We start from the raw sequence: 26,680 nt of genomic DNA, 5'->3' as shown, positions 1-26,680 counted from the left end.
AGGCGATGAAGTTGAAGAGTCCAATTAGTTGCTCAAATACGTAATAGTAAATAAGTATGTGCTAGTCTATAACTGCACTAAACGAGGCACTACTGAATAAGATGTCTGAATGATTTTAAACACCATTTTTCTTGTTTTGCCTTAGAGCACAAAATACTATGACGACTGCTATACGAGATTGCCAGAGGACTGATTAAACAGATTTTACTTGTCTTCAGACAAAACTGATTGCATTGTTTTTTTTTGGAGAACAAGGCAAGTCTCACATGGTGTTTGAAGTTTGTATTTCCAGATGTTAACCACACATTCTTAATACTAGCAGTAAAAGTTTTCCTGGTTTGCAGTTACATTTACCATCTTCCTTCTATTTGGATGAGAAAATTCCATAAATCCTTTAACAAGTACTTCATTCAGTTACAAAAATCCTTTAAAGAAACAATAGATAAAAATAATTTAAGATATGCGTATACTAGTGTCACACTGGATAATTAAACCAGAAAAATTTAAAAATCTAATTTACTTTAAAAAATTTAAGAACAGCCATACTGGGTCAGACCAAAGGTCCATCGAGCCCAGTATCCTGTTTTCCAAGAGTGGCCAATGCCAGGTGCCCCGGAGGAAATGAATAGAACAGGGAATCATCAAGTGATCCATCCCCTGTTGAATATTCCCAGCTTCTGGCAAACGGAGGCTCAGGACACCATCCCTGCCCATCCTGGCTAATAACCATTGATGGACCGATCCTCCATGAACTTATCTAGTTCTGTTTTGAACCCTATTATAGTCTTGGCCTTCACAACACCCTCTAGCAACAAGTTCCACAAGTTGATTGTGCATTGTGTAAAGAAATACTTCCTTATGTTTGTTTGTTTTAAACCTGCTGCCTATTAATTTCATTTGGTGACCTCTAGTTCTTGTGTTATGAGGAGTAAATAACACTTCCTTATTTACTTTCTCCACACCAGTCATGATTTAATAGACCTCTATCATATCCCCCCCTTAGTCGTCTCTTTGCCGAGCTGAAAAGTCCCAGTCTTATTAATCTCTCCTCATATGGAAGCGGTTTCATACCCCTAATTGTTTTTGTTGCCCTTTTCTGAACCTTTTCCAATTCCAATACATCTTTTTTGACATGGGGCGACCAAGATCTGCATGCACTATTCAAGATGTGGGCGTACCATGGATTTATGTAGAGGCAATATGATATTTTCTATCTATCCCTTTCCTAATGATTCCCAAAATGGTTAACTTTGACTGCCGCTGCACATTGCATGGATTTTAGTTTACATGTTGCCTTTTAGCTTGTCCAATACAAATTAGCTATTCAGTTTAATTCTTTACCTCCTGCTGCACCGTGCAGGGGAATGTAAATCTCAATAAAAAAAGCATGAAATGACTTAACACAATGAGCTTAATGAAAATATTTATAATTTGTTTACAATTTTCTTTACACAATCTTAGAGTAAGGACCAAAACTACCTGACAACATGCAATTCTGAACAAATTCTGCTCATCTTGCGACGCAATCACAGGATGGTCATCTTGTAACTAGTGGATACTGTTTTTTCCTCCACAAGAGACTTCTACTGTACATCTTTCATTTTCACTCATTATTCAAAGTAATTCTACTATGTTTATTTGCTAGAGAAACCATTCAAATTTACTATGAACGGACCAGTTCCGCATAAACAGACTTTCATTAATGAGAGGTTACAGTAAAGATAAATATACTTCTAAAATATTCTTAGCATGCAAGATTCTCTTTTATAGATGATGAAAACCTCTTTGAACAGCTAAATTTGTTGTTTCTAAGACCAAACTAAATGCATTAGTGATTAATGTCGTATCAAATCTTTGTTTCCAGTAGCAACTAAGTTGCTCAGGAGGAGGCCTAGATAGATTTTTGAGTTCATATTTAGGCTCCCATCATGTCAACACTTATGCACATGCTTAACTTTACTTACGAGTAATTCCATTGCCATCAATGGGACTACTTATATATGTTAAGTTTCTCATGTGTGCAAGTATTTACATAATCAGGACCGCCGTTTCTTTAGGGAATGAGAATTATTTTTTAATAACTCAGGAGAGGATGCAAACAAAAAGATGTGGAATAACTGTCAAATCGGTAAACACAAGCCTAATTTCCCTTATGCTTACCTCCAGACATGTCCATCTTATTGCTCGGTATGGTTTCTTCTGGTGATTCTCTCTGAAGTAATAAAATGAATCAGTTATTAAGAACCTTTAACTTTTTTTTTTTTAAAACAAAGGAGATCCAGATACAGTGAGTATTTCATTCAACCCTGCAAGAAAGAATAATCAAACTTGACAAAGCACATGTGATTTTGCAAGCATTTTTTCCAATCCCCCTATCGATGAAGACAGACATCAGAGACACAAAAATATTGACGATCTGGTATATGCTACTAGAATTAAAACTCAGTAATGTTTATAAGAAGTTTTTCCAACAACAGATGTTCTTATATTGAAGATCTGAACAGTAAAGGAATGGAAAAAACAAATCAAAGAAGAAAGCAGTTAATCTAAACTTGAAAATGATTTAATTGAAACAAGGATATTTATCAAGCCTGCCAAACATACCATACTTACTGAAAAACTGAGATTTGTGAATTGCTTAATGAATGGATTTATCCACGTTTCATCTTGTTTATTTCCACCTTTCATTGTTCCCTTAAAAATAAAAGGGATTACTGTGATACTAGAAACAGTCACCAGCACGTATATTACATTGTAGGAAAGGATTAAATTAAAACGTAAACAAGGATTAAGCCTTCCTACATAATTGTACAACACAGAGTTCAATGGGGTCCTTAATACTGACTGGAGCATTTAGAAGCTATCTCCCCACACCTACACCTACCCACAAAATAGTTCCTGTGTGAGAGGCTTTTAGGAATTACATCCATTTTCTGTCCCCCAGACTTCTTGCATTCTTAAATTCCAGCCTCACCTCGTAAAGTCATAATTACCTTTGTAGGCATTTTTTTCATGTATGGTGGCCAATTCAAAGATGGGTTAACTTCTTGGGAGGAACTGCTATTCCACATTCCAATCTCTACTTCATCATCTTCCTCCCAGCTGGTCTGCCGACTCCCTGGCAATGACATATCATCACCGCACCAACCATCTTGCATAGATTTAGGCCCTGGGTATAAAGATTTTTCAGACATGAACTAACTCCCTTTAATGCAAATACATCTTAAGGTTGCCAGACTATATTCAATTGTTAAGTAAAACTATATTATTGTGACAAACCTGATATTCTGCCATAATCTTGTGAATCCAGGGAGATCAAAGGCAACAGAAAAAGAAATCAACAGATAGCATTTGTTTTAACTTATGACACTAGTCTTAAAAAAAAAAAAAAAGCTGCTAATTTCCCATTATTAAAAATACTAATGAAAATAGAATTTATCTTCAGTACCGAAGATCTGGGAAAGTCACTAGCAAATTTACAGAGAGCACATCTACCTTTTGTATTTACATAACTATCAAGATACAAGCCTGTTATATTTGAATTCACAATCAAACTTCTTGGTCACTATTTCACACTTCACCACCTGCACACTCAAAGAAGCTGCAAAAGCACATACCAGGTTTACTTGAAGCCTGCTGACCAACAGAAGCATTTCCCCAGCCAGAGGTGCCTGCTGCATCACTGATGGGCTCTCCCCAGCTAGTACCAGTATCCAGGGGTTTACCCCACGCGGACGTTCCATTATCTACAGTAGTGGCAGGAGTAGAAGGCTCTCCCCAACCTTTTTAAAGCAGCAGGAGTTATTGGTGAGTTTAACAAGTCTTAAAACATTATGTAAAACGCTGAGGGGTTCTTTACACGCAAAATATAACAACACATAATTAAAAGCAAGATAAATACACATTTTAAATCACGTAAAATATTGCAGTTGTAAGATTCTTCATGGGGAAAAAACTAAATATAACACCAGTTCCATACATGAAGACATTACATTTTGATTACACAGATTTCTCAAATGAGAAGACACTAAACATCTAAAAACTCCAATTCAAATTGAAGGCATTTCTCTTTTGGATCTGATTCAATTGCAACTGAAAATTACTGGAAGGCAAATACTTTCTTAGATATACTGTGCAAGCTCAACTACCCTTCCCCCAATCTACTGAGGTCAGAGCTCCTTTTCTGAAGTCCAAACCTGCTATAGCAATATAAATAAACTCCCAGTGCCTTCCCTCACCAAGAAGTGAACAGCAAAGTGCCCTCCTCATTGTTAGCAATAAAAATGCTGTATTAAAGACACAGGTGAAGCCTTGAGTCTGCACTGTACCTTGCAGACACCTCTTAATGCCACTCTGTTTGCCACAGAGGCTTAAAGTTAATGTCACAGCTGAAGTTAATTAAAATCTGGAGCTACATACAAAGCAAAAGTGCTTCTCCTTTCTGGATGTTGCTTTTTTTTTTTTTCTTCCTCTACACCCTCAGCCACTTAAATGCAAGAGGAGTAGCCTAGCGCTAACTATACTGCTCAAGTTCACTTTTTAAATTTCAGAAAGATTCCTTCAAATAAAATACAAGCACTGAAAACCTATTTGCACTGCTCTCAGTTCTCTGACAAAACTATTCCCCACCTTACAGCAGTTTCTAGTTTCAAACAAAGTCCAGAGAAGTGTTTTATAATTGCCCAAGAAAACACAAGTCTAGGTAAAATGAAGTCTTACCAGAACCATTACTGCTCTCCTTGTTGGACATGGCACTTGAAGGCAGTAGCTGCTGATGTACCTGTGCTTGCTGGTCTGAACTGCTGCTACTGTTTGGGACATTTTTATTCCACATATTCACATTTTTGTAGTTGTATTTGCTTGGATCACCCCAAGCAGAAGTTCCATCATCAATTTCCATTTTACGGCGTATTGATTCTGGGGATGGCTCCTCCCATCCTGTGGGTTCCTCTTCCTTTGCTGGACTTGGTATTGGTCCACCCAACCACCCGGCACCTGGTGGTTTATTTGTGGTAGATGGTGCTCCCCAAGAGCCAACATCTTGCTGCTTGTTCCAGTCTGGGGAGTTGACTGGCTTTGACGAATCACCCCAACCTTGAGGCTGATTTGATTTTGGAGTTTCGCCCCAGCCCTGGCTCTGATTAGATTTTGCAGGCTCATCCCATCCTGAAGAATGATTTGGGTTTGTATTACTACTTCCCCAAGTGACAGAATTTGATTTAGACTCATTCCAACCAGATACCGATCTGTCACTGTCACTACCTCCTGAACTAGATTTCTTAGCCTCACCCCAATGGTTGCTTCTTGAATTTTCTCCCCAGCTGTCGTTGGCAGAAATTGCCCAACCTTGGCTGGCTTTTTGTCCATCTGCCCATCCCTGTTTGATCTTCTGTGTATCATTCCAGGACGACTTGTCCTCTTTGCCACTTACCCATATTTGATTGCTCTTGACCATTACTGTAGCAGCAGAATCCTCTTCCCACCCCCCTTGGCTGTTGGAGCCTTTGGAGTCTCCCCACCTTGTAGCAGACTTTGGATCTCCCCACCCTGATATAGATGAGGTATCATTAGCATTAGGGCTAGGTCTCTCCACACATCCCCCTGAGCTGGAAGTCTGTGTCACAGAGCCTCCCCAGGCCTCTGTCCCATTGTCAGTCTTTCTTTCACCTCTTGGCGATGTTTCAGTATCCCAGGCAGTGTTTTGTTTAATTGGAGTCTGTCCCCAACCAGAGTTGGAAAGGACACGTGGATCTAAGTCAGTTCTGCTCACTATACTTTGGAGTAATGCATGCTGGTCAACTTTTCTTCTCTCTCGGTTCTGTCCTTCTGCAGTTACTTTATCATCATGGCCTCCAGTGCTCTCTGTACTACCCTCGCTATCCCCAGTACCTGTTTTGGCCCATACATTGTTCTGCTCAGTTATCTGAGATGCAGCAGAATTCTGGCTATTAAGATCATCCTCTTCAGCAGATTTCCATCCATTTGTAAACTTCCTACGATTTCCATTTACGCTTTCATTGGAATGTGGATTGCTAGGCAGTTTATTCCATTCCCCATTTGAAATGCTAGTGCCAGTGTTTTGTGCAGGGTTGCCACATCCTCTTCGACTTGCTCCAGAACTCGCACCATTTGCGCTTCCCCATGGCATAGTTTGGGAGTTGACTGTCCCTCCCTCCCAGACCCCTCCTCCTTTATTCCCATTGATTTGAAAATTAGTGCTGCCAGGCCCACTGCTGCCAGGCTGCGTTAGAGTTGCATTCACAGTGTCACCATTAGCTTGGCTGTTTGGGCCTGAACATTTGTCTCCAGAGTAATTAGAACCATAGGCAACCCACGTAGTACCATAAGATCCACCATTTTTTGCCTCACCATTGCTAAGATGAGAAGTGGAAGTGCCATTTGTAACTGGAGAGGCCTGAATCTGAGAATGATTCATTGTGCTCACACGCCAGGCCCCAGGCCCTGTATTATTAGGCAGTTTGTTAATCTGTACTGAACCAGCAGAGTTTGGTAAACTAGAGGTCATAAAGTTAGTAGTGTTATTTGGTCCATTCATTTCAGTGTTAAGGTTTTGAGGTTGTCCACTGAATGAAACCTTCCTTGTACCATTCACTTCAGAATCACAATTTTCCTGAAGGCTTGCCCAGGAACCATGGGCTGAACCACCCACTTTAGAGTTAATACTCTGATTGTTAGACTTCTGACCTATGGTACTGCACTGAATATTTGTGCCAGAATTACCACTCCCTACAGACCCTTTCAGGGCATGTCCATTGTTCTCCAATACAGGCCAGGCACCATGGTTGCCATTTGAATTCAAAGTGCTTGGATTTAACCCTCCATTTGATGAAGAGTTTATGGTGCCCCAAGCATTCATTCTATTGTTGCTACTTTCAGATTTGCTGTCAGGAGCATCCACAGAAACTTGACATGTGCTTATTATGGTTCCATGGGATAAACCCCATGGCCCATTAATACTTCCATTGCCCACATTATTGCTGTTGCTACCAACCACAAACTTATTTTGAGAACCATGTCCAATGCCATTCCGAACGCTATCGTTTTCACCACCTGTGCTCCCTGAAGCCATAATAACAAGATTTCTCTCTGACCCAGAGCTAGAGGCGGAGTCAGTGTCCATACATTCTGAAGCCAACTCTGGGTCACTGCCTGTGATTGATGGCCATGCTACTTTGTCAGAACCGTCTACGATAACTTTATCCCAGTTTGTGCTGGAGTCATTATTTGAAGAGACTGGTCCCCAGTGAGAATTTTCATAATGGGATCCTAGACCACTGTGGTTCAGATCTAAAAAGAAAAGGAAAACAAAACAGTTCTTCTGTAAATTCAAGAATTTTACTTCAGTTAACACCAATAAATAAAATAAAATAACCTCAGCGTTACGAACACCAGAGTTACAAACTGACCAGTCAACCACACACCTCGTTTGGAACCAGAAGTATGCAATCAGCCAGCAGTAGAGAACCAATTTTTTTAAATTATTTTCCCTTCACACCCCCCCCCCACACCTACTAAAAAATAAAGAGAAAGTAAAAAAAGATTTGACAAGGTAAAGAAACTGTTTCTGTGCTTGTTTCATTTAAATTAAGAGGGTTAAAAGCAGCATTTTTCTTCTGCATAGTAAAGTTTCAAAGCTGTATTAAGTCAATGTTCAGTTGTAAACTTTTGAAAGAACAACCCAAAATGTTTTGTTCAGAGTTATGAACAGCCTCCACTCCCGAGGTGTTCGTAACTCTGAGGTTTTACTGTATAAGACAAGTACAACAATTCAAAGTCAGAGGTATTGCACAGATTACTCTAACACTTTTATCACTGGATTTATGAAGACATTAATATATCAATTGCCACATATAATACCTAGCAGAACACTTAGCAAGAGCATGGAAAAATATATTCATATATTTGAGGTATGAAATTAAATATGGCATCCCTAATAAACTAGGGTTTGGACTGCCATTACAGTGTGTGCTTTTAAATATTATACTGCTCACGTGTAAAATAATTTATGAAAGGGGCAGCATACAAATCAAAAAACAAAACAATTGTTAAAGCTTGAAAGCGATATTCTGAAAGGGAGAATGTTATATATAACGGGAAGTTAGACTACTATGCAACAGTAGCCAGGGAAAAGAAGTATGGAAAGAAACACCATTAAAGGACATTGAATAATATAGCTTAAGTGACAGGTTATTCAAGGTATTTACTTTTGTACATCATCCTCCATACGTACAATAAGAAAGTGCTTTACAGGAAGTCACTTCAAAGAAAAAGGAAGGTAAAGGTGAGATTTAAAAGGAAATGGCTTAGTGGCAAGGTTCAATTCTATAGAAGACTGCAAAAATTAAGACTACATTCCGTGGAACGAAGAGCAAGAGGGGAACTCTGCTGTGATATTCACAGTTATAAGGAACAGAGTAAAAGCTGATCAGTCCCTCCCCTGTGGAATTCACGGATATGGAGTGCAAATCAAGTAGCATGGCTGAATTTGCATCTGTGCAAGTTAAAACATTTTCTCTTTCAGGGTATAAGCTGATCACATGCAGGAATCAAGAAGAAATTCTCCTCAGCTATTTAGAAGTATTTCACAGTTGGCTACATTCAGAATAAGGTTTTTAACTTTCTATTAAAGTGTCGGATAGAGGCTGCTGCCAAAGGCAAAGCAGCACACCAAAAGGGGTGCACTTTGCCACACATTGGGTTATCCTGAGTGTCTAAACCTCTATTAGAGACTTGAACTCCTTTTTCATCCACCAAACCGACAATCGGAACTAAAGTGCTTCCCCACATCAATTTATTTTAAAGTTTGCTGTAAGTTATATGAAAAACCAACTAACTAATAGCAGGATAGCTATTGGGAAATACAGTACTATAAAAACATGTAATGCTTGAACAATGAATAATATGAAACAAAATACCAAAACCTAATAGAAGATCAGGAAAAACTGTCAGGTAAGTTACTGGCTTAATATTTGTATGAACAGGAAAAAATGCAGCATAATATTACATTCTCAAATATATTTTATACCTGGAGAAAAGGACTTCTCACCATAATAAGACATTCAGGATTTGCTAAGCAAACTGCACACAATTTCTTTTAAGCTAACACAATTAACACCTTTGCTTCAGAATATTCAAAATCTGAATATTCAAACACTTGATAGCCTTATTTACCCGGGTAATTGATAATTAGTATGCAAATATTTCTCTGCTAAACATGTATATCTGTTCAGTGGAATTATACAAGTCCCCTAGATAGATATGTTCTCCTTTAGATGGTAGTTATGGAAAATGCATAGTTTGTGGATGAACACAGAGTACTAGTGCATTTACTAATGTGTATTGGACTTAAAAGGGACACAAGCTAATTTCAGACAAATCTCTTGCTTGTTCCACTACCATCTTAGATCAGCAAATCTCAAGCTTTCATGGTTGTTATTTAGCACGTTTAAAGCATGAACAGTGAGTAAAGCACTTTACAGTCAGTCATGAAGACATGACCCCACCCTCAAAAAATTTACAATTTAAATAGGTAATATAAAACTAGAGAAGAATGGGCAAGGGAATAATTAAAGCCAAGTGATGTAAATTCACTTTCTCTAGGTAACGTCTAGTCTAAGGATCAATTTGTAGGCAATAGCACCTTGCATCTAATCTCAAGAATTATGCTGATTTTGATTAGTAGAACACCCCCAAGATATTGTAAACATTAATACTTATAAATAAAGCTAGAGTATGTACTCCACCACTATTAATATTTCATTCATTTGCTGGAAGTTTTTAATGTGTTTCTAAAAATGACATTTAGAAAAATGGTTACATCTTAAAATACTGACATTACTTATGAGCTTTTCATGTTTCTTTGACATATGCCTTAAGGACTGGTATACAATTGAAGCAAAAATATTGGGTCAGATTTTTATTTAAAAAAATAGCAGCCTTAATTTTAAAATGACTGCCAAATAAAGACCTTCTTCCTGCATCTCTGCCAATATTTGTGTCCCTGAATGTATCACTGAAAATGCTTTGACAAAGTAATTGAATGACTTTATTTCACTGAAATCTTGCAAAAGATTTTGAAAGGCAATGACTTTACAGCGATATGAAGGATTTTTTCTTTACATTCTACTCAGATGTGACGTTCAGCAAAAATAATCACTGCAAGACTAGCTAGAGCGCTCTACACACAAAAGTTTTCTGAGATTGCTCTGAAAAAATCTCTCTTAGTAGACATCTTATAAAATATACTTCGGTATTAAAAGTCAACATTAAAAATTCGTGTCTGTGCTCCTTGTAAGATACCCAGAGCTTGATACTACTTGCTGATGAAAACAGGCTAAAAGACTTAGACTAGTAACCTAATGTTTGTTTATAACAGGTCTTTCACCAATTTATTTTACATAATCTTTAGAATTAATAGTCAACTATATACCCAAAGTAGAGACTGCGACATTATGCACCAGCTATCATGTATTTTTAAACTGCAAGAAAGGAGTAGAAAATGTAAAATGAGATCAACTTGCTTAAAAGAAAAGTTTCTTTTCAACTGCTCAGATTCAAAAACCTTGCAGTGAAGATTTTCAAGAATTCATGGAAATAAGAAAATATTTTGGAGCTGTGGTTCCCCATATTATGGTACTGCTAATACAATTGCAAAGATTGTGGCAATGAAAACGGATAAGAAAATGCATTAAAAAAGTATCTGAATCAGCAAAGATAATTATGATAGCACGTTTCATACTTGAGGTATTACAATGTAATGAGTAAAACAAGGGAAGTGCAGTTACTGTGTAAGCAAACAATCACTACAATGTACTCCAGCAACCCAAAACCTTACATGTGAGAACTTGTTTTGTTCAGAGAAAGATTATGACTTGAACACCAAGACTTCAGTTTAATATCTCAATGGAAGATGACAACTATCAGTTCTCTCCTCTTTCTACGCTACGCATGAGGCAGTCTCAACATAAAATATGAACCAACAGCCTTAAGGCTCAGAAGCAAGTGACCTAGTTGTAACTATTCTACTAAAAAAGCCCATTAAGTTACTCAACTTCCAACACAATTTAGCACAAGTTAAAATGTCTAGAAGTATGTTTGCTGCCAACAGCTCATTCTAGGATATTGTGAAGCACATAAGTACACAATATTATTCAGCAAAAGTCTGTTCTTAAGTACTCTGCATGAACCTTAAAAAGGAGCTGCATATTGTATTATCTGTAATTCTGACTGACTGATTAGTTCAAAGAGAAAAATATCTGTCTAAGCTTCTGAGATGTAAAAAGGGATAAAAACTATAACACTGAAGGCTGACGGATCCTTCAGAGTTACAGGACACGTGAAAGCAGCCAAAAAACCATGGACAACTGAACGTTTTATATGGATGTTGCTAACTGAGGGGAAAAAACATTTCTTGCTTTTATGTTACTTAACTAGCTGAAGGAACAAATCAGAAAAACCTGAAATTTCATATTACTATGGATACTTATTGATGTATATAATACAGTATTTATTTAGCATCAGTGGTCACAATTATTTATCATATACAGCACCTAACTGTGCATTGGAACCTACTGGTGTAGTCCAGAACTCTGCCCCAGAGAATTTTTATATTAAATTAAGAACTCAATCTAATTGTAGTATGTAAGTGCATAAACAAACAGTAAGCATTTAAGTCAGTCATACACGTTAACAGTCAAGCTTCTAAAACAACCACCAACCAAGAAGCAAAATCAAATAATTGTGCAAGTAGTTACTGAAATATGTAACTCTTATAAACATACACGTAGTGCACAACAAACATGAGACTGAAATAGGTATGCATCACCTGACTGGTTAGGGGAATGGCTGACCAAGTCCCGAATGGGAGGCATGCCTATGAAAAAGCAAAAAATTACAGAATTGTTATTGAATTAAAGTATTCCTTTGGGATTATTCCACAAAGCACTCAATTATTTTAGAACCAGTTTTTATCATCCCCTCTCAAAAGAGAAGTTTTTCCTGTCAAAAGGGCAGTCCTTCATCTTCATTAGCTAGTGTTAGTAGCTGCAAATTATAAACCATCTCATATAGCCCTACAACAGGGGTGGCCAACTTGTGGCTCCAGAGCCAAATGCAGCTCTTCAGAGGTTAATATGTGGCTCCTTGCATAGGTGCTGACTCTGAGGCTGGAGATACAGATGCTAACTTTCCAATGTGCTGTGGGGTGCTCATTGCTCAACCCCTTGCTCTGCCCCAGGTCCTGCCACCACTCCGCCCCTTCCCCCAAGGCCCCTGCCCCTTCCCCCGAGCCTGGCATGCCCTCACTCCTCCCCCCTTCTCCCCACCAGAGCCTCCCGCGCATTGCAAAACAGCTGATTGGCGGGGCTGCTGGAGGATGGGAAGTGCTGGGAGCTGAGGGGGGTAGCGGATGGGGGCTGCTGACATATTACTGTGGCTCTTTGGCAATGTTCATTGGTAAATTCTGGCTCCTTCTCAGGCTCAGGTTGGCCACCCCTGCTCTAGAAGCAGTAATAAATACAAAAGTATCTGACAAACAAAACGTCAATTTTTTTTACTAATATCCTGCCAAGACAGCACTGCATATGCAAAAATTTTGTATTTATAATTTTGCATTTCATTTTTGCTCAGTGTTTCCATTCCTACTTGATTTCTATTAACTTGAAGTTTTTAAAATTAAAAAACACCCGATTAAAGTATAACTAGTATCAAAAATTCTTGACTTATAAAAAACTTAACTGGACTTGTTAGATAGCTTTGTATTAATGGCAAAAACTACCTACCATAAAACTCTCTTTTGTTAAACTCACGAGACTACTATAAGAATCACAGAATTTGAACATTCCCCTTTAGCCCAGAGGATCTTAATCTTTCCAGACTACTAGACCCCTTTCAGGAGTCTGATTTGTCTTGCATACTCCAAGTTTCAACTCACTTAAAAACTACTTGCTTACAAAATCAGACAAACATACAAAAGTGTCACAGTACACTATTTTGAAAAAATGCTTACTTTCTCATTGTGTGTGTATGAAATTTTAGTTTGTACTGACCTCGCTAGTGCTTTTTGTGTAGCCTGTTGCAAAACCAGGCAAATATCTAGATGAGCTGATGTACCCCCAGAAAAACCTCTGCATACCTGCAGGGGCACGTGTACCCCTGATTGAGAACCACTGCCCTCGCCCATCCCTGGTCTCACTATTAAGCTAATAAACTCACAATATCCTTGGACAGTGTGATTTATTCTTCAGATGAAAGTCTTTTCTTTATCTGCGCATATTTTGCTTCTTGGTTTATTATAAAATTGTATTGCACCATAGGACCGAGCCGAAACTTCTAAACACTACATACAATTTTTTGCTAGCTTCTGCCTCCTGCAACAGATTAACATTTGCTATTGACAATGTATGCAATCAATTTGTGTAACAGTTTTAAATCCCCCTTGTTTCCCCTTTACTCTATACAATCTATTACATTTAAGCTTTAGAAGGCTTCCCAAATTAATTTGAGCCCCACAATTACTAAGAATCTTTCAACCTCCAACCCCCACCCACCCCCACTTTTTTTTTTAAAGCAAATTACCCAGGGCAGCTTGAATCACATTGCAGCACATTTTGTTTCTGCATGCTCCTGTTTTAATACAATTTTACAGCTGCACTGTCAAGGCACAAAGATAAAAGGAGACTTGCCCAAAATCAGACAGACTCCAAGTAACTCAGCCTGGATTAGAGCCAAGATCCTGATGGCTTCTAATCCATTGCTCTACAGAGAAGTACCTCCTAATGTGCCTCCCAGTTTTAAATAATTATTTGTAACAGCCATATACAGCTCACTGTAGCAAGCAGTTAGTGGTCCAGTAACTATCTGCTTATCATTTTGGTTTATATTACAAACTAATGAATATTTCAAGATTGTCAAGATAGAACACTGGGCTGTCATGGTAGAAAAACAGAAGAGGAGAGATTTATTCTAAAGATTTACCTCGCATGGTTTACAAATAGGGCAAAGTTTTGATAAAGAAAACCATTATGACTGGCATGGATACATTCTCATAAACAAGAGCTACTTGTAAACGGATCTCGGAAAGTATTTCCCATGGTTTTAGCCTTAAGAATGTTCCATAGGTGAGCTCCATTAGGAAGACTTTAATCCTTGAGGAAAAAGGATTCACCACATGCTCTCAGAGTGCAAATATAACATCTACTTGTAAAGCTATTAGGAACTTCCCAAACTAGCTTTACTCCTAAACAGAACAGACTAATTTTCAAAATGGAGAAGTGAGGGTCCACAAGGAATATAGGCAATAAACTACCTTTTATTGAAGAGAAATATTAGTTAAGGATGCCCAGTCCAGAAGACTTATGATCAGTCTACACTGGCCAAGGAAATCAATATTAGCATAAATTGTTAATCTGCTTTCCCTGGCTTTTACAGAGAACCTAACAAACAAGAGGGTAAATTTGCTTCTAGGAATAACTCACAAAAAGCCTGCATTTAGATGTTGGGCATCTGACAGACACTCAGAGTTAAAATTCAGAGATCTGACAGCTCCATTCTAACTTCACCTTAAAATGCTGAGAGGATACAAGCACATAGAATACAAAGTTCTATTTATTTTAATTTGTGAATATCAGTTTACAAAGCCTGTACAAAATGAGGTGAGTTAGGGAGAGAGTTTTCAACTCTAATCTTAATTCCCTTATTTTTATGGTTTTGCAGGGTTTTTTTCATATCGTGCACATTAGCCCAATTATACGCAAATTAGTTGCTAGCTTCCCCCACCCCCAATCTCTTGCAAGCCTATTTAAATCAGAGGAGCTTTTTTCACAGTCCACATTCTCATTCTGTATTGAAGTAATTTGTGTATTCAGAATATCCCAGGGTTAATTTCTTAGAGCAGGATGTGGATATTCACTCCATTGATTGAAAATATCTACTTCTGTAGATGTGTGAAGGACTTCAACAAGAACACCAGGGACTGGTACTGTACTGAGGATGTAAACAGTTGCTGGAGCCATGCCATCAAGGTATATGGTATACTCTTTCAAATAGGTTACAGGATTGCATATTATCTCTGCCTGCTTGTTTGGTTTTACCATCTGGGCTACTGACTGTACCACAGGGACATTATTGTACGTTTTGGAAAGAGGTAAGCAGGGTACATTTGGTGGAAGAAGGTTCCATGAGTATTAGGCAAATCTTGATGAAAGCAATATATGCATTAGCATGGGTTTCAAGGCTCGGACATTCTTCTTGACATTACTAACCTCTCGTCTCCTAGTGAAGTGCAAAATTCTTTGCTGAACAGCTAATCTGCACATAGATGTTCTTTTAAAAGCAAAGGACTTTAAGGGATTACTTTACCTTCCTGATGTTCTGATATCTTTAATTTCTGGAATGGGATACCAGTACTAGTAAGCAGACCTAAGATCTTTTTTGATGGCTGGGGGAAGGAGAAGATGGAAGTAGCAAAACAGCAAGATTAGCAGATTATTCACATGAGTTTTCTTCAGATAAGATGTCATTTGCTGCTATCATAAGTGGCTCTTAGGCAGTCAAACTAAGGTAGTCTCCAAAGCATGCTCTACGATTCACTGTTTAGTGTAATCCATTCTTTGTACTTTATTATCTCATCTAAAGATCTCAAAGAACCTTACAAACATTAAACCTCCACCCTCTGGACATTATTCCTTCTTCATACATGCAGAAATGAAACCTTAGGTCACAGAAAAGGCATGTGGCACAGATGGGGGTAATTAACTATTAGACCCATTCTGCCTCTTATACGTGACAATTCCATGAGACTAAAATGCAAAGTGACAAGGGATCTGGTAGCACAGTGACTGTCTGGGTGCAACAGTTTACACACCCTATTTTGAGAGACGGATGAAGGATGGCCAGGACAACTGGATTATTCTCTCCTCTCTGGAAAAGTTCCATGGGGCCTTTTATTGACCATCTGGACAACCAAAGAACCAGGAGGGACCTAGATTTAACATCTCATTCAAAGAATAGCAGCATCTCATACGCTTAATACAACACTGCTGTGTCTCTATTGGGGGAAGAAACCAGGATCTTCTAGCTCAGAGATTACTCAACCATACTAGTAAGTGCTCAGTATTACATCAAACAAAAGCCAGAAAGAGAAGAAGAGTCCACTTAGCTGTAAATAAATATTTTCCACAGGTTGGAATCCTATCAACCGCATCAGAAGAAAAAATAAATAAGAGGCTGTGTAAGACACTGTTGTAATGCAATACTCACAACATATGTAACCAGTTTCTAACAGTTTGCCTTGCGGGAGAAATTTTTAATAAACTACACGTGAATCTTTCTTTGACATTACAGGCCACAAGACTAGATCAACAGATAACAGACCTATGGAGAAAATTTTCATCTGTAAAAAACTAGGTTTTTTTTTAAATGGTTAGACTTTGCTCATTTTGTTACAAACACAAAACTGAAGAGTTTAATCTCCAATATAACAAATCACTACCTAGATTAAAAACAGAACAAAACCCCCCCAATCCATACTATTTTAGTTTTGATATTCATTTGTACAGTGTTTGACAGCAACATACCTGACAGTTTACCTTCATTTTAAATACTGTTAGCTTCTAGAGTCTGTGATGAGTTCAAGGATATAAAAAGGAGCAAAGTATCAAGGTTTTCCTCAAGAATTCTTTTAAAAAGGAAAATCACCTTTTTGTAACTGGAGTGCTTTACATCGTAGCCTCTGTAGTGCCAAACATCAGTGATCTTAAGAAATACTATAAATTATAGCTAAGTTTAGATGGCTCAGGTGAAACAGTTGTATCATAACTGCTAAATGTCTTTCAAACAACTAAATGCAGCTACAAAAACCAGCATAAGAAACACAAACACTTATGGAGAAGATGATGGCTGAGCGGTGGACTATCAAAATGCTTTGGAAATTCCTGGAATTGGAGTTATTTCTTTCCAGTCAAGAATACACTACCTTTATCTTACTAACAAAAAGATCAGTAAATTATAACCTAGTTCATTCATTAAAAGTGCAAACTTGTTAATAGATTCTAGGGTCAGAAGGGACCATTGTGAGCATTTAGTCTGATGTCCTGTATAACACAGACCACAGAACTTCCTCAAAAATTAATTCCTAGGGCAGGTCTTTTAGAAAGATCCAATTTTGAATTAAAAATGGTCAGCGATGGAGAAACCACCATGACCCTTGGTAAAATGTTCCTATGGTTGACTCTTTATTACACTGTTGTACAAGTATTTGAAGGGTAGGTTGCTCAAGCCAACACGGATGAAGAAGGATCAGAGTAAAGAGCTTATGAAAAAAGGAGAAAATATTGATATGAACAGCAGTCATTCTCCTCTCAGATTCCAGAGGAGCAGATTTAAGAGGCCAAGATACTCTGTCAGCAGAGACAGTACCCGGGGTTAGAGTCCTGCGCGGACACAAATTTATAGCCGCAGATATCCGTGGATATAAATCGGTATCCATGGAACCGCAGGGGGGAAAGGAGCAGAACATGTGGCTGCCGCTCCCAGGAGCTAGTGTCCTGCGCCGGCAGCTCCTCCGGCGTGGCTGTACTGCCCACAGCCCCACTCCTGTCCCTTCCATTCAGCTGTCTGTCTCTCCTGTCTGGGGGTGTGCGCGCCATTTGAACACAAGAGTGCAACCAGGGACAGGTGCCAGTGAGCCTGGTGCCCGCCCCATTGGGCGGAGTGGGGACAGTACAGCTACGACGGACGAGCTGCCAGTGTGGGGTGTTATCTCCTCGGAGCGGTGGAGGCACCACGTTCTGCTCCTTTCACCGCTGCGGTTCCGGGGAGAGCCCTGCGGTTCCACAGATATTGATTTATATCCACGGATATAAATTTGTATCCGCGCAGGGCTCTACTTGGGGTACACGAACAAATCTAATCTCTTTAGCAAAACAAACCTTAACATCAGAATTATGGCTTTGATTTTAACCCAGAAATTCAAGGTGATGTGGATCTGAAACAAGAAACTTATTTTGAGGATGCTGTTCAGATTCCTGAATATTGGACACAGCGCTAACACACAGACCTATGGCAAAGTCTTTACATAAAGGGGTTCCCTTTAAAACACTCTTTTTGATCAATCATTTAGATCAAGAGAGGGATCTAGAAAAAGGATATTAATATGTAGCTAAACTTAAACCTACATTGTTCAAAGGTAGATATGCACCTGTATCATATAAAAACTGCATTAGTCAATAACTAAGATGAGCTGAGAATGATCAGAGATTCAGTTAAAAGGAAGACAGCGCACAGGAGACCATGTTTTAAAGTTAATGCTTAACATGAACAACAGACACTGGAGAACTCTTTGCCCATTTATCCTAAAATGGATTCTGTGTTGTACCAATTCAATCATTCTAATCTAGCTACTAATAAAATATCTAACCTCACTGAAAACAAGTTACTTCCTCTCTCACCTGACTGTTTTTTGCTGCTGCTGTTCGGCACTTCTCCGTTGGTCACTGGCTGTTTACTTGTGACAGCGCTGCCTCCTGATTGGCTGTTTAATACTTTAGGAGTGGATCCCAGGTTTGCAGCTATCACTGGTAACTGCTGACCTCGCTTCAAAAGCTGTTTCTGTTCCTGGTGTCGAAATCGTGGTGGTACTTCACGAGGAGGGTATCGAGGCAAGGTCTGCTGCTGCTGCTGATTGCTGGCTGTGGCCCGCTTGGCATTATTATTAGTGCTGGTTGCTGTGGAAGTGCCGTTAGAGGTGACGGGCTGAGGCTGGCTTACACTGGTCTTTGTTTGTTCTGGCACTAACCCACACCAAAAAAAAAAAAAGAAAAAAAGTTGAACAAAATTAATCACAGGTACCATAGTTTTCAAACTCAAAAAAAGCCTAAGAAAAGAAAAACATGTTTTGAGTAGGGCAGAGGTGGCCAACCTGAGCCCGAGAAGCCAGAATTTACCAATGTACATTGCCAAAGAGCCACAGTAATACGTCAGCAGCCCCCAATCAGCTTCCCTCCACTCCCAGCGTCTGCCACCCATTGGCGCCTCCCCCTCCCTCCCAATCCACTGTTTCGTGGCATGCAAGGGGCTCAAGGGGGCAGAGCCAGGGGTTGAGCAATGCGCACCCCCTGGCACATTGGAAAGTTAGCGCTTGTAGCTCCAGCCCTGGAGTCGGTGCCTATACAAGGAGCCGCATATTAACTTCTGAAGAGCCGCATGTGGCTCCGGAGCCACAGATTGGCCACCGCTGGAGTAGGGTATATATTACGGAATGGCAGTATTTGCTCCAGATAAAGCTGAAACCTATTTTCCACTATAAGCCTAGCTATATGCACACACTATTTTCTAGCATGGTAGTACTAGTAATAGTAGGTTTAGCTATAAATTCATAACAAATTATCCCAGCTCAAGTCTTTTATTACTACTCCTTACAAAGATCCAAAATTTTTTGATGGATCATCACTTCATCAGTCCAAGTCTGTTTTAGCACCTAAAGCAAAACTACATTTCTCAAAAAATTAAAAAAAACTTTAAAAAATCTGGGTTGCATTATTTCCTACAGTGGGAAATTAAAAAATCCTTTGTGTATAAGTCTTTTATTAAGTCAACATAGAAGAGAACACAAGGCAAGCTTAGGAACAAAGAGAATGAGTGGTTAACAGTCGCCTGTCTTGTCAATCCTGACATCCAAAGGGAAATCTATGTACTAGTCTTCACCCAGTCCATTGTCAGTAGAAAGTGATAACATAAATACCATACACCATTTGACATGACTGGTTGCCTCCATGGATGAAATGCCAAGCATTCAGCTTAAATGAAATCAAAATTGCCTTTCATAACCTTGACAGCATGGCCATTTTTAGGTGGGATTGAGGCCAAAGAATTTGCAAGAAAGGTTACATATGGGTGTATACACCACACCTGAACTGTGAATAAACAGGTGATTACAGTATTCATTGCTACCTGTTTATTTGCTCCATCACACCAGTACAAACGCAAACAAATTAAATGAAACCCAGAAAGGCACAGGATGGAGTATGTGGTTGGGCCTGGTCTATTAAAGCACACAAATACTCTAAAGGTGTGGAATGCTTTACAGTAACTACGTTTAGAGATCACCCACAATTTAAAAAAAGTTTAAACCAACTCTATTGATGTCACTGTAACACAGCTTTTTCAAGCCCATTATATATATCAATGATCACACACATTTGTGTATGTGTTCAGTTTACTTTTTCTTTGATAAAATAAGTACAGAAGAAGAATATCTAGATTGTGATTTTCAGAGATGACTAGAGAACTTAACTACAACTGTCCTTGAAATTAATGGGAGCTGCATAGTTAACTTTGAAAAGCTTAACCTTAAACAATATTATAAAAATAAATGCTTGCACAACTACTGTCTCTACAGCCAGGTCCTAAAAGGTACAATTAAAACTGTAAGGCATTCCTACTGCTATGTGTGGGAGTTGTTGGGTGTTTGGGGTCCTATTAAAATTAAGCTTGAATTACTATAAAGTTTTGTTTATCTTCAAGAGTAACTCTGCACATTAGTATGCTGTAAACGTACCCTAGGCTTTTGACTTTGCAGCAGCATTTCCTAAACCATTACTTTTTGTATTTCATTAATCAATTCCCTAGTGTGCTAGAAGCAAGAACAAAATGGTCAAATGAAAGAAAATTACAAAACATGAAAATCATACACTAACATTCACTTTCAGGTACAAATGCAGGTGAATACAATAGTCTGGCCTTAGAAAATCTAAGCAAAATCCAGTTCCCTGAAGCTTTGTTTAAAGAAAATTTTCAATATAGGGAATACGGCTGTTACTTTTAACATGATTAGGTAAAAAAAATACACATACCTCAAAAAAGGCACACACAATTATATGTTCCTTAAAAAAAATTGTGTCCTGTAGGATCAAATATGTTACTTAAGTGTAAACAAAGCACCCAATGTTCTTGGCACCCAGAACTGCAGCTATCAGTTTTTCAGTCAATGAAAAAAATGACAAAGCCCAAAGAAAGATTTTGTATACAAGGGATATTTGGAGCATGTATGTTATTTCTTCTCCAATGGAGAGACTGAGTTATAAATCCTTGGTATAAGTTTCAAGGGCAGAAAAAGGGATACGCTATTTTCAGGTGATTACAAACATGTACACCACCACCACCACCACCGTACCACCGTCTTCCACTACTCTGCCACAGCAGTGACCCAGTTCTACTCTATTTCACAGCTGAATGGAGGGGGACAGAATTAGGTAGAAGAATGGCCGTGACATAAGTCAATTTAATGCATAGGAGCATAGATAGGGAAGATATTCACAAGTAATTAGATAAACCGATAAGTTGGATAAAATGACTAACACAGTATTAGATTCTGCTGATGTAAGAGTTCTGTTACCTATTTTAGGAAGCTACTGAATTCAGGTCCTCTAACAATATTTCACATGCACACATTCAACAGTGTATGAACGACCTATGATCAAATGCATTTAATGTTCAAAAGTACAATTCAATGCCTTCAAAAATTCTGAACATATTTCCATCTATTCCTTTCTAGCATATTCCTCTTTTCATTAATGTTAAGATTTAAAGAACAAAGCAATGCAATGTAAAATGACGCAGGAGAGGAAAACATTTTATATTCCTCTCTGCACTTCTAAATCAGTAATTTTTCTTAATGGTAAATCTTTGTTATTATTAATAATATAAATTACTTACAATTATGCAGAAGTTATTTAAAAAAACTCATACTCCTTTAGTCCATTTACTAATGCAACTCAGACATTTAAAGAGAGTTGGTCTTTCATATACCAAACTCCACTTCACCACCCACAAATCTGTTATTTAACTTTCTAGTAATCTACATTTTACCAATATACCTTTTGATGTAACTGGTCATAATGTCTAACCTTTAAAGTTAAAAAACATACTTAAAGCTTGATCTAAGAAAGTCTGTTGACAGCAGTAAATGAAAATAAACACACTACCTGCATACAGTCTACCAGCATTACTCCACCAACAAAGTACTTATAAAGAACTGCACTGCTTAGCTATAAATCCATTTTTTGGTCACCTGGTATTGTTTGTATGAATTATACTGTCTTTCTATTTAGACTGTAAACTCCTTGGTGCAGGGATTATTTTATTACAGCACGTAATGTCTTGTTGGTGCTCAATAAAATGATAATTTTCACTCCACTTAGTATTCCTTCCATAGTAGAATTATTTCTTGCCGATTAAATACAAATCATTTACATATGACATTCCAATGGAAGAGAACTGGAGTTAGAAAAATCACTCCAGAGCAGAACGGCAACAAAGCAACATTCATTCCTAACTTTCCTTATTTAAGCCCCTTTAAAGCACAGTAAGTGCATCTTAACTAACTTAATTGAACTAATTCCTGGTTACTCATTCATTTGTTAACTATAAAATGATAGAGCATATTAGTAAATGAGATCCCTTTTAGTAAAATAAACCCCAAATAGCTACAGTATGAACACTACTTTTTCTAAGCAAATAAAACATTACATACAGATTACACAAGAAATATATTTACTTGGTAGATAAAAGCAGTAACCGAGTTATTCATTCTTTGTGTAAAGATTGACAAATTCAATAAAATGCAACCAATGTTCAGGTAAAACATTTTTAGTTTGAACCAGGTTCTCTCCACTGTCTACAGTCAAATATGCTTTAAGATGCAACTTAAAGTTTCAGTTATTTTCAACTTAATTAAATGTATTATTGACATCTTCAGGCCCAATACAACCATTTTTCTTAACTAAGTGTCGGGGGGAGTGGGGGAAGCGGGGAAATCACACAATTTGTTAATTCTATCCAATTGTATTTTATAATCAGCAACTTTTCAGAAAATTAAACCAGCTCTGTTGCTAATATCTCACTTTAACTAACCTTTTATTGTTCCAATATTATAAATTCCAATACCTCTTAAATCCCAGAAAAGTGTTATAATCTACTTCTCTAGTTTAACAACACTGTTAAAAAACAGTGATAAAATATTGTTTAGCACATCAGTATTTTGTTCTGCATCACCCTAAAGTCTAAAGGCAACTTTGTTAATGGACTTGCAGTGTATTACTCCTAATTTTCTTGACAAGCAGCAGCAAGATTACAAAGGAATATAAGGAGAGAGATTTTCATAAACAACAAACCTGCTGAAAACCCACAAAGCAGTGGAAGCTGAAGTTACAGTCTGCACGACCGTGACAGAAACAACAGTTTACAGATAGATTCCAAAGAAAGACGCTTCCAACTTGTGTTGCTTTCCCACTCTGCAGATTTCATTAGAAAATGGAGGAGAAGCATGGTGTCATTTTACTGCTACAAGAGTACTGCTTGCCAACTCCTCCTGGAGTAGGGGCCCAGTGACAAACTCCCCCCTCCAATAAAAAAAAAAAAATGGCAGCTGTGTGAACAACTTTAATGCAGATGGAGAACAGTTTCACTCAAACAAAATCAGCTTACATAGATCAAATCAACGGCTAAAGCACACAAAGAGCAGCACCAAACTGTCATTGAAGTGTTCTTTTCTTATTACTGCTTAAGCTGACCTCTTAAAAATGTACTGTAATACACTTTCCTTGCATGTCATGCCCCAAAGAGTTGTCAGTTCTGGAATGCTGAAGGGCAAACAGAGGAAGTCTGGCTTTCAAGCTGACACACGTAAGATGTAATGCTAGAATTTTCGTTGTGGAAAAATGGCCGCAGCTGTAAGCTCAGCTAGCTGATCTGGAAAATATCTAACTGTTTGCCAATTCATTAACCCCTGCAGAGCCGTAGAAAGGTAAGTTATAAGGCAGTTATATGGGGAATTTTAACAGCAAGTCTTCATAGCTCGGTTCATTTTTTTTCTTTTTTTACTTATAAGCTTCGAAAGCTAATATAACAGTTTTCCATTAAGGTAACAGTTATACAAGTGGAAAACAAAACTTCTGTAAGCATAGACAGTTTTGTTTCACAGAGAACAGATGAACGAGAAGTTTCAAAGGTAGGAAATATGAGTAAAGGAATTCAATTCCATATCCAGTTATTTTTAAAGGCACTTTCTATTTCAGTGGTGATCCAGAGTTTATCCTATTCTGCAACAAAAGCAGTAGTTTTATGCCTAGCCCTTCCACAAAACAGGGAAATTTAGAGAAAAAGTTGAAAAAAATCTGAATTGATGATCTACCTTTTGTTATTTTGCAAAGCACTAGAAGACTCAACAGCATGAGTGACAGCCTTAACCCTACTGCACAGTTTGTAAAACTATTTCACTAAAATATTACCTACGTATCTTGAAATACAGTATGTAAAGGGAATGTTTCACATTACAAAGCACTGTCCTGCACACACATACATTTATATTCACAGTGACAGCATCTTGTTTGCTGAAGAGTCTCGGAAGCTGGTATTTTGTGGCAAAATGCAAGCTAAATACTCATATTGTATAACGTTTGGTTTAGCATGTAGTGTACGATGCCATTTTCTTTGCATAGCTGAAGTGGGGTTTGAGAGATTTCTTTTGAATGGGATATTCATGATGAACAGGGAGGTTTGTTTACTTTGAATAGTATTACAAGTTAAATGCAATAAAAGCTATTATACCAGGCTACCGTGTAAGTTAGAGTAGAACACCACCACAATGTTTGACAGTTCAATAGCACATTTAATTGGTAAAGATCTCAAAGCACTTTCCAAACTTTACATTTAATTTATATTATAGTACCTACAGGGTCCCAATCAAAATCAGGGACCCTCTGTGCAAGGTTCTCTACATAGTGCTCTCCTCTGAGGAACGTAGGAATTATTGAATTGCTGAATACATTTAAACCTAAAAAGCTGGTAAAAATGTTTAACTGAAAAACCAACTATATACAAAATACAACCTTCTTATGTCAATACTAATGCATCAAACAGCTATAGCTGAAATATCTACACTACTGTTATCTTAACTGTTTCAATATTTTCATTTGAACAGGGGTATAATCAAAATTTGCTAGTAATGTCAAACTACTTTATCCCATTCCAAGAAAAGGGTTTTATGACACTGGGGTTCTGGAACTATTAAGATGAAAACAGTGCAAGAAGTGATCCTAGACATAAATGCATTTTAGACTCAACTGAGAGGTGTGTGTGTGGGGGGGAGTTTATTACAATTTTAATGTAATTTTCTGCAATGAAGAACTTTATAGGATTACTAAGTAATTCATAATACTCTTGTATTCTATCTTCAGCTCATCCACATAATATTTTAAGAAATGAACATGATGGAAACTTGGAAACTAGTAAAATATCCATTAATTTTCATCTTGAATGCAAGCACACAAAACTATGATGAAACATGCATACCCAATTCACTAACACAGATGACAAATTTTGACATGTGAAATTATGGTTTGAAACAGCTTCACTATTGAATCCCATAACATCTATACTTATTAAAAGCGACTGCCAGCATGTTTGACAGATCTTAAAATTCCCCCTAACTTTTATAGTAAAATATAGTTAAGGAAATAAAGTAACATATTAAAGTTAGAGTTGGGTATTTACATTTCAGCTAACAAAAGCTGAAAATCTAAAAAGGACAAAAACGTCCGCATCTTTATTCCCTCAACTGTGGGCATCACTATCACTTCTCAAGATGATGTGAGACACATGTCAATTGTGACTTTATAAAATGGTACTGTCCATTCTAAAGCAAACCATTTACCATTTTTCTATTTTGTCCCTCAGTCTTTCCTAGTTTAATTTATTACTGTAGAATTTTAAAAGTGACACTATTCACAATTCTCATCAATATCTTCATTAATGATTTAGATAATGGCATGGAAAGTACACTTATAAAGTTTGCAGATGATACCAAGCTGGGAGGGGTTGCAAGTGCTTTGGAGGATAGCATTAAAATTCAAAATGATATGGACAAACTGGAGAAATGGTCTGAAGAAAATAGAATGAAATTCAATAAAGACAAATGCAAAAGTACTCCACTTAGGAAGGAACAAATCGGTTGCACACATAGAAAATAGGAAATGACTAGGAAGGAGTACTGCAGAAAGGGATCTGGGGGGTCATTGTGGATCACAAGCTAAGTATGAGTGGACAGTGTAACACTGTTGCAAAAAACAAACAAAAGAATTATTCTGGGATGTATTAGCAGGAGTGTTGTAAGCAAGTCATGAGAAGTAATTCTTCCACTCTATTCCATGCTGATTAGGCCTCAACTGGACTTGTGTGTCCAGTTCTGGGCACCACAATTCAGGAAAGATGTAGATGAACTGGAGAAAGTCCAGAGAAGAGCAACAAAAATGATAAAAGGTCTAGAAAACATGACCTATGAGGGAAGATTGAAAAAATTGGGTTTGTTTAGTCTGTAGAAGAGAAGCCTGAGAGGGGACATGATAACCATTTTCAAGTACATAAAAGGTTGTTACAAGGAGGAGGGAGAAAAAATGTTCTTAACCACCGAGGATAGGACAAGAAGAAATGGGCTTAAATTGCAGTAAGGACGGTTTACGTTGGACATTAGGAAAAACTTCCTAACTGTCAGGGTGGTTAAGCACTGGAATAAGTTGCCTAGGGAGGTTGTGGAATCTCCATCATTGTCTAACCTGCTCTTAAAAATCTCCAAACACCAGTCAGGAATGGTCTAGATCAGTGGTTC

General features: G+C 37.9%; 1 protein-coding gene across 6 annotated transcripts in view; it reads right to left on the bottom strand.

Moving 5' to 3' along the window:
• The window catches only part of TNRC6A (trinucleotide repeat containing adaptor 6A), a 133,913-nt gene that overhangs the window by 17,518 nt on the left and 89,715 nt on the right, over positions 1 to 26,680 (bottom strand). For 4 of the 6 annotated variants that reach the window (XM_054042863.1, XM_054042858.1, XM_054042861.1 and 1 more), the window contains 7 exons: positions 18,468 to 18,809; positions 11,846 to 11,893; positions 4,720 to 7,308; positions 3,618 to 3,782; positions 2,994 to 3,169; positions 2,614 to 2,694; positions 2,161 to 2,212 (listed from right to left, as the gene is read on the bottom strand). In XM_054042863.1, coding sequence (XP_053898838.1) covers positions 2,161 to 2,212; positions 2,614 to 2,694; positions 2,994 to 3,169; positions 3,618 to 3,782; positions 4,720 to 7,308; positions 11,846 to 11,893; positions 18,468 to 18,809 — 3,453 coding nt within the window. The remainder of the gene's footprint in view (positions 1 to 2,160; positions 2,213 to 2,613; positions 2,695 to 2,993; positions 3,170 to 3,617; positions 3,783 to 4,719; positions 7,309 to 11,845; positions 11,894 to 18,467; positions 18,810 to 26,680) is intronic. The other 2 variants (XM_054042859.1, XM_054042864.1) reach the window with 1 other exon arrangement.

The sequence above is a fragment of the Malaclemys terrapin genome, chromosome 10, assembly GCF_027887155.1.
Source record: "Malaclemys terrapin pileata isolate rMalTer1 chromosome 10, rMalTer1.hap1, whole genome shotgun sequence".
In the NCBI taxonomy this organism is placed as follows: domain Eukaryota; kingdom Metazoa; phylum Chordata; order Testudines; family Emydidae; genus Malaclemys; species Malaclemys terrapin.
The sequence above is the reverse complement of the archived record's forward strand: the minus strand, read 5'-3'. Positions and strand labels throughout refer to the sequence as shown.